This window comes from Panthera uncia (genome assembly GCF_023721935.1).
Source record: "Panthera uncia isolate 11264 chromosome B3 unlocalized genomic scaffold, Puncia_PCG_1.0 HiC_scaffold_1, whole genome shotgun sequence".
Lineage (NCBI taxonomy): Eukaryota > Metazoa > Chordata > Mammalia > Carnivora > Felidae > Panthera > Panthera uncia.
Window position 1 is genome coordinate 118057666 of NW_026057582.1, and position 17236 is coordinate 118074901.

Genomic DNA, 17236 nt, shown 5'->3' on the forward strand with positions numbered 1-17236 from the left:
TACACCTGCTGTGTATCTTTTTCTCAGTTCATCCACCTCACAATGGGGAGAGCTGCTGCCTGTGAAGCTGGCCTCCCTCTGACTACAACTCTAGTGAGAAGGGCTACAGATGTCCCATTAACAACTCCTCATTCCATTTCCCAATCCATAGGGGAGATGTAAGTCTGACCTCTGGTCAAGAGAAGGGGACCCCCCCAACCCCTGGGAAATGTGAGTAGATCAGAAAATGTTAATCCTAAAGCTCAATAAGGGAACTCAAATCTCAAGGCAATAGGTTGGAGTGACCAGGGTCAGTTCTGAGAGTTAGGAACATCTGGGAACACAGACGTGTCTAAAAAGAGTACAGAACACAGGAAATAATGTTTCCCCCATGGAGCTGCTTACTTGGTGCCAAATCTGCTCAAGAAAGAATGGAAAGGAGGTGAAGAGCATATAAGAGGCAGGAGAGAGAGGACATCAGGACACATGGAGCATTCTGAAAAGTGGTAGAGGTCTAGAGGTGCAAGTGTCCTTTCTGGTGGCCTGGAGTTAGGTCACAGATAGGAGTCCTGGGGTGGTGGAGGAGGCACTGAGGTGGGTGTGAAGACTGGTACAGGCCTATGGAAGGCACAGACCCCACCCCATCTGCTCTCTTGACTGCAGTGCTGGGAATTACTTTCTACAGTGGTATTGGAGGTGGCATACAGTTGCAGATGGCTCTCCTTGAGCTCTGAGGCTAAGTGGCATATTGAGGAGGGAAGCACGTCTATGCTGCAGGGATCACTGGCTGGGCACAAGGCTAACTCTGATACATGCAGGCTTGTTGGGCATATAATCTCTCAGCCTCTTTCTCCATTTTTGGTGAGTGTGTGTGTGTATAATAATATTTATAATAAAGACCCAATAAAATAATAATTGTTAATTATATAAAAGTTACTTGAAATCACAAAGTGATATATGAGTGTATCTTATAAGGCAAACTAATAATTCATAACATCTTGCTTTTCAAACTGTTAGTATTAAATAGCCTATTGATATTGATAATGTTAATAGCATTAACAATAACAAGAGCCAGTGTGGCCTCTGTCATTTCAGTTCAGTATTGCTAAGTTCTTCTCTCTTCATCAAATTAAGGGTGAGAATAAATGACACTCATGTGCATTTCACCCTGGGTATTTAGCACTAAATTATTCTCTTTGTGTTAGCTGCATGGCATTCCATCTTTTAGCCATGCACAACAGTAAATGAGGCAATCAGTTTTGTTGTGCTATCATTTGTTACGAGTTAGAGCTCTAGAAACATAATACTCGCCTCCTGTCAACCATATATCAGCACAGCAAGGCAGGAAGGTTTTAAATACTTTTACTCTTAACTGACTTGGGAATTCATCACTGCTTTCTGAGTGGCTCCTTTTCCTGGGTTGACACTTTCTGTTTATCCAGGTCTAGCTTTGCAAATCCTGATTAGAAGGTAGAGATGTCACTTTTAACCCTTATTTATAAGGACTTTAAAAAGCAATGAGTGTTTGCTAAACTATGAAAGAAATATAGCAGTGTGACTCTGAGCTTCAACAGCCAATATATGCTCTAAACCTCTATTTCCCCATCTGTAAGTTAGGGAAAATAACTCCCATATCCTAGGGCCACTGCAAGGGCAAAGTATATTCATCAATGTTAGACATTTAGCATATTCCTAACACAGTAGGTTGCTTAATAAATATTAGGAACATACCCATATATTGGGAAGAATTTTGGTTTGTGTCAGATCCAAACTTCAAACTTTGAAAAGATCTTCAAACCTAAATTGACTTTTTAACTGTCAGTCAAAGTAAACCCAATGTGTGAAGACCATTGGTTAGCCTCATCTGATAGGTTGCATGGACACTTGGGAACCCAGGAACTGCCAATAACCAGACAGGACATCCATTTTACCTTGTGCATTCATTGCCTATGATGTTAGAAGAAATGCAGATTAGTATGTACCCAATGAGCCAAATTTTGGTAATTTGAAAACATACAGAATTTAAGTTCTCTGACAGCCATGTCCTCAGCCCTCCTCTCTCTTCTGAAATGGAAGGTGGCAATGAGCAGAATAACTGCCTAAGGAGACCTCACTAACCATCACCTGTATGACCTTCTGCAGGGTCCTCAACCTCCTTGAGCCTCAGTATTCTGTGCTGAAATCCAAGTCAACACTTGACCCATCAATTGCATAATTTATATTACAAACTTCATAAGATATAAATGTATGTAGATACATTATATCTAATGGCCTACTAGATACCCAATATCTCTGCTTTGAATTCAGTAGGTAAAAGTTACCTATGCCTTTTTCCTTGCCTAGAATCAATTGAGACATAAGGGTAGCTATCTGCAGATGGAGATGAGCAGATAACATTTCTGCCCTGTTACCAAAGAAATTACAGTGGATAGTTGAGGGTTGCTAATCAAATGGCCCATAACCACTCCACAATCCAGTCTGTAAAATTACGTATGGTCACTGTGCTGCCTGGTCTAACAGAGAGAGTCAAAAAGACTACACTGTCTGTGTCCATGGACTTAAACGGGAACCAATCAGGAAAGAAGGACTAAGGCCGGTCACCACCCAGCAGAAAAGACCCTCCCCTTGTGAAAAGGAGTGAGAAGCAGAGCAAAAGCCTAGAAGTAACATTAGGAAGAAATCCCTTCATGTAATTTCCCACCACTTCATAAACCAATCAGCTTTTTTAACTGAAACCAGCAGTTCCTTCCAATCACTTTCAATTTCCTTAGGGAAAATAGATTTCCAAAGTCACATAGTCTTAAAATCATGATGCCACCCTTGACTCATGTCCCCCTTTGATCCTGGATCACATCTGGCCAGCACCCTTGTCACATCTGGTCACCACGCTGTTCTCAACTCTCAGTGTCTCTAGTGCTTCAGGACAATTCCTAGCTCTTGGTGTCACCTACCTAGTAGTGAGCCCAGCACATCCTCCCCTTGCTCCACAAACCTCTCCCACTCTGCCTACTACTTTTACACTTTCATATTTGAATGGTTATGCCATCCTGTCATTTGCCCAAAAGAGGTGTTCATCACCTCTATTAAGTGACCCCCAGTCATTTGTGCTTTGTCCTTATTTCTGTTACCCTCCTATTCAAATCCTTCCAGGTTCAGTTTAAAATATCATCCCCATAAAAAAATATATAAATAAAAATAAAATAAAATATCATCCCCATGATGAGTTTCCCCATCTGAATTCCAAGTGGCTTTTTCAGCTGTACAGGGTTATTTAACCTTATTATGTAACATGTCCATTAACTCCTTGGGAGCAGAACTTATGCTTCTGTGATTCTCACTGCATCTAGCATGAGAACACACCCAGTGTAGCTGTTAAATAGTAATCACAGTTAACTAGTGCATCTAAGACACAACACAGACAGAACTTCAATGTGTTTCTCAGACCTCACAGACTAAAATGCGGATTAGACACTTTGAAACCTGTGTTCTAGATCACCTACACTCATGCTGAGTTGCTGGGCATGATGAATGCAGTTAACAGTGTCATAATTCCACATGTTTGAATGAACTAATAGCTTACTACAGTGAGATTTACCCTAATTTTGTGAAATTCTCTCCACTGGATGTTTACCAAACAGGCATCCGCATCTAATTTAGCATATATTTTCATGAATCCAGATGTTGTTTCATGACTTAATTTACTATTTAATGCATCATTCCACAAATAAAATAAACAAAAAATAAACTTTTTTTAATTCTTAAAAAATCTTGATTTAAGCACTTGCTTCCAAATATAAGCCATGCCATTATCTTTAAGGAATTTCTTTGTGGACTAGGAAAGATCCCTTTGTAAACTAGGGCTAATTTCAACATTTGTTTGAATTCTTGAGAGTAGAGATAGCAATAACAGAAATGTCTGTTAATTCAGTCCTGCATTAGAGAAGCCAGAGCATGTGGCTCATTAGAATAATGACACCTATTTGCATTCCTTTGTCTCCTAATAGCAGAGAACTGTTGGATTGGGTAATTTGAAACTCATTATACTATCACATTTAGCCTCTGCACTGTGCTCAGATGCCCATGGAATGAGGGAACTACTTGGCCAAGCAGCTATTTTTAGTAAATCAAAAAGATGAAAGACAAGTAAGAGACACACTTAATTAAATAACATTTCTTCTGTTAAAATTATTATATCCTGAGCTGAAACCATATAAGCTGAGGAAAGGTAAAGTTTGTGCAGTTTTTCATCTCTTGGGCAACTGTATATACACATGATGTATGAAGAAAATCCTTTAAATCACTTTGAATCTGATAGCAATGATATTAAAATTTTTTTAACGTTTATTCATTTTTGAGACAGGGAGAGACAGAGCATGAATGGGGGAGGGTCAGAGAGAGAGGGAGACACAGAATCTGAAACAGGCTCCAGGCTCTGAGCTATCAGCACAGAGCCCAATGCAGGGCTCGAACTCAACGGACCCCGAGATCATGACCTGAGCTGAAGTCGGACACTTAACAGACTGAGCCACCCAGGTGCCCCTGATAGCAATGATATTAATACCAGATATACAGAAACAATCAACATCTAAATCAAACCAATCTTCAAAATATCAGGCAGATAAAAAAAAATTTATCATGAGAGTTCAAAATCTCAAGAATGTTTATATTTATTTGGGGCTCTCTACTGAGTTCAAAATACACACACACACACACACACACACACACACACAAACTGAGCCCATTTGGTATGACTGATTATAGAAGTGATGAGATCCTATCAGATGTGTATTTTATCACTGAATGTAATAAATGACTTAACTATAGTTGGTTGACTGTTGAATAGGAGATATTTTAGTGAAGAATGATTTAGAGGGTCACATATTTTCTTTAACCAAAATTTGCTCTTGTGCTGCCTATCCTGTAAACCATTGTCATTATATCCCATTAACTTGATCTTATTTAATTAATGATGCAAAAAATGACAATTTCACTTTTAGTGTCTTGCCTTTGATCAAATAAAGAGCATAATTTTCACATGCAAAGAGGGGTCTAATTTTACATTATACAACTCATTTTCCTCTTGGGGACATGAACAATTTATTTTCCTTCAGGGACATGAATCAGTGATTCCCAAATAAGATGCCTCAGGATCTTTTGAAGGTTTCGTCTCAAGCACTGATGTGCACAGCCTCCACATGGCAACATATTATTTAAATAAATCCTGGTGAAAGTCGCTTTCCATTATGCTGCTTCTCCCAAATAAATGTGTGTTGAATCTCTCCTTGGCATTTAAAGGTCATAGTTTGAAAAAAAAATATTTCCATCCAACCCAACTTTTGGCTCATCACACACATACACCTTTCCTAATCCCAAAAAGCTGTTTGAAATGATAGAAGTAATACAAAAGGAAACCCCTGGAATCAAACAAACTTCCCCTGCCAGTAACAGCAAAGTGGTTGTTAGTAGTTGTTACTATTAACACCATGTAAAAGAGAACTCCCTGAAGCGCACTGGAGAGTGAAAAAATAGAGGAAAAGACTGGAGGGAGTTGGCTCAGAGGAAAGGAATGCCTTTCTACTTAAAAAGCTTTGAGTCAGAGCTGTGAAGTGGCTAAAGCTTGGATGGATTCCTTTGGTCTTCCTGGCTCGAAGAACCAAAGGAAAAGTAGACTATCAGAACAGCACATCTGAAAAATGACACGCAAAATCCTAGAAAGGAAAGAGCCACAGAGAAGAAATCACAAATTTGATGTAATGGATGTATGTAAATTCTACCCAGATATGTATACTTACCCTGAATTATACATACATGGAGCATAATCCTACCAGCCCAACTAAGGTAGAAGAACCATCTGACATTTCATCTGTTGCCTACTATAGGAAAGACAGTGTTTGGAGTTTTCCTTTGGCCAAGTTAATTAACTAAAAAAGAAAAAAAAATGACACTCTAAATTTAACAGAATCCAGTCTCTGCAATACAACACTGAGATAGCCAGGAAAGAATTAAAAATATATATTAAATGTAAAAGAAACACAAAAAAGTGACCCAGACTCAAGAGAAAATACAATCAATATGGAATGCTCCTAAGAGGACTCAGATCCTGGATTTAGCATATAAGGATTTTAAAGCAGATTAAATGGCTATGCTTAAGAGTGTAAAGGAAAAAAATGTAATGGTTTGTAATGAAAAAATGTAATGAAAAACTAAGAGTAAGTCTTAGCAGAGGCATTGAAATTATTTTGAAGAAACATATACAAACTCTAAAACTGACAAATACACTAAATAAAAATTTTTTGTATGAATTTAGCCACAGATTGAAATGACATAAGTCAGTGAACTTGAAGACAGAGTGATAAAAATTATCCAATATAAAGAATAAAGAGGGGTGCCTGGGTGGCTCAGTCAGTTAAGCATCCAACTCTTTTTTATAATATTTATTTTTCAGAGGTGGGGGAGGGGCAGAGAGAGAGAGACAGACAAAGATTCCAAAGCAGGCTCCAGGCTCCGAGCTCTCAGCACAGAGCCAAGGCAGGGCTCAAACTCATGAGCCCTGAGATCAGGACCTAAGCCAAAGTCAGACATTTAACCCACTGAGTCACCCAGGTTCCCCAAGTGTTCAACACTTGATTTTGACTGTGCTGTCAGTACAGAGCCTGCTTGAGATTCTTCCTCTCCCCCTACCCTGCTTGTGCTCTCTACCTCAAAATAAATAAATAAATAAATAAATAAACAAACAAACATTAAAAATTAATTAGATTAGACTCCAGATGGAAAAAGAAGGATGGGAGAGAAAAATATTAGAAGAGATAATGGCCAAAATTCCTCAAATTTGGTGAAAGACAAATTTAGAAATTCAAGAAGTTCAGTAAACCCTAGGAAATATAAATAATAATAAAAACACATGCAAGGGGACTTCTGCTTCCAGGAGAATGGAGATGTGTTTTCCCCTATTCCTCTCACTAAATATAACTAGAAAATCTGGATATGACATAAAATATAGGAAGAATCTGAAATGTAGAAAGAATAAGGCAGACAGGTCTTGGGATCTTGGTACTCAAGAGATGACCCAGTAGTGAGTTCTGTGGCTTTATTCTTACCTTATGCATCTCAGACTGGGAGCCCAAGAAGTTTAGCAAGACCTGGTGTTTCAGTTTGAGTACAAGGCAGGAAAAGGCCAGGGGCCCTGATTAAGGCAGTCAGGCAGGAGGAATTTCCCCATATCATTGGAAGGCCAAACATTTTGTTCTGTTCAAGACTTCAACTAGTTGAATGACATCCACCGCATTAGAAAAGGCAATCTGCTTCACTCAGACTATTAATTTAAATGTTAATCATTTCCAAAAACATCCTAACAGACATCCCCCAGAATAATGTTTGACCAAAAATCTGGGCATGTCATCGCCCAGTCAAGTTGACACACAAATTAACCTTCACAGAAGTGAAAAATACAATAACTGTAATAAAAAGTTCAATATATGAGTAAATAAAGAGGATGGAGGAAAGAAAGGATAGAGTTTGTAAACTCAAAGACAAAACAACAGAAATTAAATAACATGAGAAACAGGGAGAAAATAGGAGAAAATGAAAAGCCTCAAAACTTATGGGGATACAAGGGGTACAGGAGTACTGATGCATAGGGGCACTTGTACCCCAATGTGTATAGCAGCACTCTCAACAACAGCCAAATTATGGAAAGAGCCTAAATGTCCATCAACTGATGAATGGATAAAGAAATTGTGGTTTATATACACAATGGAATACTACGTGGCAATGAGAAAGAATGAAATATGGCCTTTTGTAGCAATGTGGGTGGAACTGGAGAGTGTGATGCTAAGTGAAATAAGCCATACAGAGAAAGACAGATACCATATGGTTTCACTCTTATGTGGATCCTGAGAAACTTAACAGAAACCCATGGGGGAGGGGAAGAAAAAAAAAAAAAAGAGGTTAGAGTGGGAGAGAGCCAAAGCATAAGAGACTGTTAAAAACTGAGAACAAACTGAGGGTTGATGGGGGGTGGGAGGGAGGGGTGGGTGGGTGATGGGTAATGAGGAGGGCACCTTTTGGGATGAGCACTTGGTGTTGTATGGAAACCAATTTGACAATAAATTTCACATATTAAAAAAATAAATAAATAAAGAAGAGTTAACACCTAAAAAAAAAAAAAAACTTATGGGGATATATAAAAAAATCTAATATTCATGTCATTGGAATCAGCAAATGAGAAGAGAAAGATAATGGAGCAGAAAAAGTATTTAAAGAAATGATTGCTCAAACTTCTAAATTTCATAAAAATCTATAGATTCAAGAAGCTTAGCAAGGCCCAGGCAGAATAAACTCAAAGAAATCTACACCAATGCATAGTTAAATTTCTAAAAACTAAAGGCAAAGAAAATAATCTTGAAAGTAACCAGAGAAAAATGACATCCTACCTACAAGCAAAAAATGATTTGAATGGCATCAGATTTCTCATTAGAAAACAAGGAAGCAAGCATAAAAGAGCACATCTTTCAAGTGCCAAAAGAACTATCAGTACAGAATTCTATGAAAATATCCATCAGGTATGAAGGGAAAAATCAAACCTCTTCAAATGAAAACAAAACAAAACAAAACAAAAAAACAAAGATAATTTATTGCCCCAAAAATACCTAAAGACAGTTTGCTAGTTATAAATAAGTTTTATTATAAAATATTTTGTTATTATTTTATTATAAAACAACTTAGTTATAAAGAAGAAATCTTGGAACAATTAGAATGAAAAAAGAACACAGTAAGTAAAAATATGAGCAAATACAATAGAATTTCCTTCTTGTCTTGGGTTTGTAAAATTAAGTATGATGGTTCAAATAAAAATTCTAAAACTCTCTGATATGGTTCTATACGTATATAGACAACATCTTTAAGGCAACTGTATTTATAATTATGGGAAGGTAAGCACATGTAAACGGAGGTAAGGTTTATTTTTCATTTGATCTGGTTAAAGGAAGACACCAGTAGACTGTGATAAGTTATGTATATAGTTAACCCTTGAACAACATGGGTTTGAACGTCCAGCTCCACTAATACACATATATTTTTTTATAATTACAGCATAATACTGTGAATGTATTTTCTCTTCATCATGATTTTCTTAGTAATATTTTATTTCTCTGGCTTACTTTATTGTAAGAATATATTATATAATACCTATAATATACAAAATATGTGTTAATCGACTGTTTAGGTTATTGGTAAAGCTTCTCATCAACAGTAGGCTATTAGTAGTTAAGTTTTGGGGAGTCAAACTTATTGCTATGTAGTAGCAACTGTACTTCAAATTCTGAATTTTTCTCTTTTCCCAAGTTAGCAATATTTGTTCTGGGCAGTGGCAGTGAACCAAAGCTCCCGATCAATCATGTGATCACAAGGGTAAACAATTGATATATTTACAACAATTCTGTGCCCATGCAACCATTTGCATGTTTTTCATTTTTAGTACAGTATTTAATAAATTGCATGAGATAGTCAACACCTTATTGTTAAAACAGACTTTATGTTAGATGATTTAGTCCAACTGTCAGTTAATATAAATATTCTGAGTATATTTAAGGTAAACTAGGTTCAGCTATGATGTTCTGTAGATTAGGTATAATAAATACATTTTTGATTTACAATATTTTCAATTTATACTGGGTTTATCAGATGCAATCCCATCACAAGTTGAGGAAGAACTGTATAAAAATATTATAAGTCAAAATGTAATCATAATAAAACAACTAATCATAATTTTCCAGCTAACAAACAGGGAGACAGAAAAAGGAAAATAGAGAAATGAGAAAGATAAAGAACAAAAAACAAAAATAAATAAATAAAATGACAGTCTAACATATCAAAAGATACATTATATGTAAATGATGAAAATATACCAATTAAAAGACATAGATTGACCAAGTCATTAAAAAATATTACGTGGCTATATGATGTGTATAAGAAACTTATTTTAACATAATGATATAGAAATGTTGAAGAGTAAAAATAAGAAAAATAAATACCACTCAAATATTATTCAAAAAGAAAGCAAAAGTGTCTATGTGGATATCAGACTGAGTTCAAAGCAAAGAAAATCACCAGAGACAGAAAGGGATATTATATAATGATAAATGGTCAAGCCACCAAAACATAACAAACTGATTGAACTAAAAGCAGAAAAATACAAATCCACATTTATATTTGGAGATTTCAATATCTCTTTCTCAAGAATTGGTGTAAAACAACTAGACAGGAAGTTGTAAACAGTCCTAACTAACGCAGTATTATAAGAAAAGGAAACAAAAGGTGAAAAGATTAAGAAAAAATAAACAAAACTATCTTTCTTTCGTTGTTGTTGTTTTTTTTAATCTGTACACCTTTATTTCCTTTTCATGCCTTATTTGCACAGGCTAGAATTTCCAGCACTATGTTGAGGTAAAAGTGGTAAAAGCAGACATCCTTGCCTTATTCTAACTCTTAGGAAACCATTTAGTCTTTTTTTACATTAATTGTAATGTTAATTACACGTTTGCATTGTGACTGTTTGTAGAAGTGTTTTATCAAATTCTGGGATGTCCCATCTATTACTAGTTTTCTGAGAATTTTTACCATGAATAGGTGTTAATATTGTCAAATGCTTTTCCTGCCTCAATTGATATTATTATCTTAGTTTTCTTCGTTATTATGTTAAAATAGTGGATTATATCTCAGCCTTGCATCCCTGGATTAAATTCTACTTGGTCTTGGTCATTGTGTATTATTCACTTTGTTGTTGAACCCAATGAACTAATACTTTGTTAAGAATTTCTTTGTGTCTCTATACATGAAGGATATTTGTCCAAAGTTTTGTCGTTTTTGCAGTATCTTTGGTTTTGGTGCCAAGGCAATCTGGCTTATATAAAGAAAACTACAAAACTCTGATGAAAGAAATCAAAATAGAGCTAAACAAATGGAGTTATTTCATGTTCATGAACACGAGGACTAAATTATGTCAAGATGTCAGTTTTTCCCTACTTGATCTGTAGATCCAATACAATCCCAATAAAAATCCCAGCAAGTTATTTTGTGGATATTGACAAACTGACTCTAAAGTTCATGTGGAGAGACAAAGGAATAACCAGTATAATACTGGAGAAGAGCAAAATCAGAGAACTGATACTACCCAACTTCAAGACTTACTGTAAAGCTACAGTACTCAAGACAGTGTGTATAGTATTGGCAAAAGAATAGGCAAATAGATCAATGGAACAGAACTGAAAGCTAAAAAACAGACCCACACAGTCAACTGATCTTTGACAAAGGAGCAAAGACAATACAGTGGATAAAAGATAGTCTTTTCAATAAATTGGTGTGGACATCCACATGCAAAGAAAAAAAATGAGTATCTAGACACAAACCTTATACTTTCACAAAAATCAACTCAAAACGGATCACAGACCTACATGTAAAATTCAAAACTATAAAACTCCTAGATGAAAACACAAAGAAAATCCAGATAACCTTAGTTTTTAGATATAACCTCAGAGATGTGATCCATTAAATAAATAATAAGTTGGACTTCATTAAATTAAAAATGTCTGCTATGTGGGGATAACTGGGTGGCTCAGTTGGTTAAATGTCCAATTTCGGCTCAGGTCATTATCTCACGGTTTGTGGGTTCGAGCCCCATGTCAGGCTCTGTACTGACAGCTCAGAGCTTGGAGCCTGCTTCAGATTCTGTGTCTCTCTCTTTGTCTGCCCTGCCCCCCCCAACTCTGTCTCTGTCTGTCAAAAATAAATAAACACTGAAAGAAAAATTTAGTTAAAACAAAACAAAACAAAAAGTCTGTGTGAAAGATACTATCAAGAAAATGAGAAGATAACCTGTAGACTTGGAGAATATATTTGTGAAACACACAGCTGATAAAGAACTGGTACACAAAATATATAAAGAACTCTTAAAACTAAACAATAAGAAAATGAACAACCAGATTAAAAATGGGCAAAATCCCTGAGCAGACACCTCACCAAAGGAGATAAACAGATGGAAAATAAACATATGAAAAGATATTCAGTATCATATGTCACAAAGATATTGTAAATTAAAACAAGATACCATTAGACACCTATTAGAATGGATAAAATCCAGAATACTGATAACACCATATGCTGGTGAAGATGTGGAGCAAAAGGAACTCTCATTCTTTGTTGGTGGGAATGGCAATTTGTCAATTTCTTACACAGCTAACCATATGCACACTATATGATCCAGCATTGGTGCTTCTTGATATTTAACCAAAGGAGTTGAAAATGTATGTCCACACAAAAACCCGCACACAGATGTTTTTATCAGCTTTCTTCATAATTGCCCAAACTTGGAAACAACCAAGATGTCCTTCAGTAGGTGAATGGAGAAATTATGGTACAAGCATACAATGGAATATTACTCAGCACTAAAAGGAAATTAGTTCTTCAGCCATGAAAAATATGGAGAAACCATAAATACATATTACTAACTAAAAGCAGCAATCTGACAAGGCTTTGTACTATGTATGAACATTCTGGAACTGTATGACATTCTGAAAAAGAAAAAAACTATGGATACAGTAAAAAGATCTGTTAGGGATTGAGGGAAGGGATGGTGAATCAGTGGAGTGCAAAGGATTCTAAGGGCAGTGAAATTACTCTATATGATAATATAATGTTGGAAACATTTATCAAAACCTATAGAATATATAACACCAAGTGAACCCTAACATAAACTATGGACCTTAATTAATAATAATGTAACAATGTTGGTTCATCAATTATTAAAAATGTAATACAATAGTACAAGTCTGCTGATTAATTTCCAGGAACACATTCTTCTGCTTTTAAAAATCAAAACTTAGCATAGCATGAGTACAAATGGATAGCATAAAGAAAGAAGGAAACAGTTTGGTTCTAACCCTGCCTCCCAACATCTCAGAAGGGAGGATGGGGCTGCAGGCACACTTTCAGGGACAGTGTCATCACTGCACTATCTGGAACGGCTGGAATGCAAAGGTGTTCACCTAATGAATAATTATTTGTTCAAGAAACACATTTCCTAAAATGTGTACAGGGTGAGCAGTAAGGGTGAACAAGACAGTGTCATTGCTCTTATGGAATATTCTATTAAGAAGTGAAGATCATGGCTGGGTACTGGAAATTGAGTCATGAATGTTGGCTCCTTAGAGGATATGACCTGCAGTCTGCGAAGTAAAAATAAATGCCAGGAGCTCCTGGTGGCTCAGTCGGTTCAGCGTCCGACTTCAGCTCAGGTCATGATTCGTGGTTTGTGGGTTTGAGCCCCGCATCAGGCTCTGTGCTGACAGCTCAGAGCACGGAGCCTGCTTTGGATTCTGTGTCTCCTTTTCTCTCTGCCCCTTCCCTGCTTGTGCTCTGTGTCTCTCTCTCTCAAAAATAAATAAACATTAAAATTAAAAAAAAAAAAAGAAAGAAAGAAAGAACTGCCAGGTGAGGGCCTGAAAACACTTCTCCAGGATATTTTTATGGTATGTGCCTCGACACATAATTCTCTGTTAGAGACAAGAAAACTAGTCTGTGAGGACAAAAGTATGAGGACTCCACAGCATTCCAGTCTTCTCAAGCAGACTGCCACCCATATTGTGTTTATTCACATATGGAACCCAAGTTCTGAATGAATGTGGAAATAACCCCAAAAGTATATCCGTGGTTCTTACTTGTGAAAATAACTTACAGCTGCCAAATTTCAGAGGGCAAGCATGGGCATCCATCGGGAAGTCCTCAAGTTGCATTGGGCATTCTGCAGAAATAGTCAAGCTGAAAAATAAGACATGAAGACTTTTTAAATGACTCACCAATTCTGGCTATTTACCGAGCAACCACCATGTTCCATAGAGCTATATTAAGTACTTCAGTCATAATTTTAATTACCATCTTTTATGAAATTGTCTGCCTGACCCACCAAATTATATAGGTTTGCATTGAAGATGGATATCATTTAAAAATATGGATTAAATAAAATCTAGTCAGTTCTGTGGCTTCGTGTGTTTATACATACATTACCACTTGTAAAGTAATTCCAGATGCCTTTAAAAATGATTTATTGTTTGTTTCCCATTCCTAACTCAGAAAAATCAAAACATTTCCTTGGACAAGGTTGAAATATATGTATTTTATAAAATAGTTTATAAGCTCAAGAAATATAAATGTATAATAAATTCTCAGTCCAAATTCTGACCAGAAGCTGGTTACAATTATTGTGTACTGGACTGATAACATGAAACAGAGTAGGTGAATTGTGTCATGACAGCAATCTTCTGGTACAACCTAATTGTTTTTAACCCATGTCTGGTCTTGCAGATAGTAATACTACTGCCTGCTACGACTGCCACCAATACTCAAACAGCAATGGACATCATATCTACCAGTTGTATGTCAGGCACTGTGATAGGTGCCTTACCTGCATTAACACATCTAATCAGAGTAGCATTATGAGATTTGTTGCTATTAACATCCAAGTTTACGAGAAAGGAAAGTGATGCATAGATATTAAAAGATCAGGACAAGTATGCAGAGCTATGAAGTCAGGGAGTAATGATTTAAGCCCAAGCCTCTGACTGCAGTGGCTTCCTGACAGCACATCCACCACACACTAAGTGGGAATGGGTTCTGTACAATTCCAAAATTGCCATATTGTTGTGCTTTTATTTCCCTACAGACTTTACTAATTAGATAGTGAATCTAAATTTCATTAATGAGTTAATCTTGTTTCTTAAATTCCTTCTTCTGCTATTTAAAACAAAATTAAATTATATAGAATGAAATCAAAATATAAAATATTCACCTTTAAACAGATGTTATAGTTATATTTTTAGACAAATAATAATTCAAGATATTAGCACCATTGGTCCTTCCCTCTTATATTGAGTCCAGATCTTGCCTTTGTGCCCAGAGTGAGAATAAAAATGTAAAAACATTCATTTTTACCTTCACTACTTCCTCCTGTTAAAACAGATTAGCCTTCTGCTCTGAGTACCTAATTCATAGTTAATGATTACAGACAAAGAAGTCAATGTATGTATACTGTGAATGAGACAAATTTATGTGTTAGTGCAAGAAAGGTCTGTGCTGATCAAAGAGAAGAAATCCTCTGCTGTCTCTGGTTTGAGGGGCCATTCCCCCAAAGATGGAGTGACTTTTAGATGGTATAAGTGCACATAGATGAGAACACATCATCAAAGTATGACATGCAGGCAGGGAGATAGTATTTAAAATGATATGTGGTATATGTTCATAGAAGGATATGGAAATATACAAAAGAATTTTAAAGGAGAAAACTACAAGTAGGTATCATTTCACTTGTAATTTCACTTGGTAAATTTTTTCTACATATTAAAAAAAACTTATTTTAAGTTTATTTATTTATTTTGAGGGGGGCGTAGGAGGGGCAGAGAGAGAGGGAGGTAGAAAATTCCAAGCAGGCTCCATGCTGTCAGTGCAGAGCCCAATGTGGGGCTCGAACTCACAAATAGTGAGATCATGACCTGAGCTGAAGTCAGATGCTTAACCTACTGAGCCATTCAGGTGCCCCTGTACAGATAATTTTGACATGTACATGTATTTTCTTTCATTCTTGTCTTTTGTATATCTAACATTAGAACAGGATATTTCCCACATGAAAATCTCTACATAATGATTACTTTGAAAGATGAACTATATAATTATAGGATGCAGATGTCTGGACTATATGTATGTGTGTACATATAGAATATATAACTAGATATATTATACACATATAACATATATACAAATATACATATATAATATATTTCATACTATGCATATATAATATATATTTCATATACACATACATAATATATGTGTATGTATAACATATATACATATATACGCATATATTTCATATTAAATCAATTATGTATAATAATAAATAATATAATAATGTATATATATTAAACTAACTAGCTATTGTTAGACTTTTAAATTGTTTTACATGATAAGTAAACTGCAATGGACTTCTTCAAGTATAAACTATGTATAAGGACTATTATTAGAGACTATGAAGTGGATAAGGTAAGTATTTACTTACTAGAATTAAGAAAATTATGACCTAAAAATCAGAGCCTGTGAGGAAAGCCTTCAGTCAGCACAAAAGAAAATAATGTTAACTTCATTTGGCTTTTAGTGAATTTAAGAAATTTTTAAGGTAAAGCAAATAGAGGGACAGAGAACTTAAATGAGTCAAATATGTTTTAGAGAATAAATTCACACTGAACTCAGAAAATCTAGAATTTTCTTCAGAAGCAAATTTTTTAGTAAGAAAATAGAAAGTGTATATAAAGCTACAATGCCAGGTTCAAAGCAATGAATGCAAAAATAAGCACAAGAAATAACAGTGCTGTAGGAGCTTGGAGAACAGCTTTGATTTGGAGATTCTGTGCTGGTCTACAGCCTCTGTTCAAATAGTTTAGGTGTAAGGAAGACCCTGGGCTCAGATAGTTGGGGTAGTGTGGAGTGGAGTGGAAGTGGGGATGCTTCAGGTGATCCTGGCCATCCTAGCCCAGCCACAGGTACTACAGACTTGAACCAGCAGATCCAGTTCTGCAGTCTTCAAGTTGCCCCCTACACATACAATATTGACAACTTTATGGTCCCACTCCCATCATCAGGCTGATGTGGAGATGGTCTCTCCAGGGCAGAATCTTCCCTCTATATACTGCCACGTCTGCCAGCTCACATAACTGAGAAATAAAGAAACACTTTATTGCCCACTGGGTCTGGAGGCTGACTTGAAGCCAGATCTGTTGGTTTTTTGACAGTGTGGTGAATCAGAGTTAATTTCTCTTCCTTCTGTGCTTTGTGGTGGTACTTTGTTTCTATGTCAATGGCCACTGGAGGCACCACCACCTGGCATTTCTATTGTTTGCTCCTACTTCTCAGAGAAGATCCCCTCAGAGAGACCTGACCTCCCACCTTGGAAACACTGCTTACTCCTGGATTTTTCCCTTCTCCTCATGTCTTCCTTCATTCTTGGCCAACACCCTGTATTTATGAGGTATGAGAAGCCTTTCCTTTTGCCATAGTGGTCTCAACTCTTACTAAAGACAGCATGCATCTTCTGTCCTGCTTTATTCTGGTTCCTTGGTTCTGAGAGCTGCCTACCTTCTGAAAACCACTGCACTGACATTTAAAGATGATAAGGATTGTACACCAAGGAGTCTGCTTTCAGCATATAGCTGGAAAA

General features: G+C 36.2%; 1 protein-coding gene across 2 annotated transcripts in view; it reads right to left on the reverse strand.

Moving 5' to 3' along the window:
• Window positions 1-17236, reverse strand: part of GABRA5 (gamma-aminobutyric acid type A receptor subunit alpha5) — an 80472-nt gene that overhangs the window by 16929 nt on the left and 46307 nt on the right. For both annotated transcript variants that reach the window (XM_049613940.1, XM_049613939.1), the window contains exon 5: window positions 13709-13791. In XM_049613940.1, coding sequence (XP_049469897.1) covers window positions 13709-13791 — 83 coding nt within the window. The remainder of the gene's footprint in view (window positions 1-13708; window positions 13792-17236) is intronic.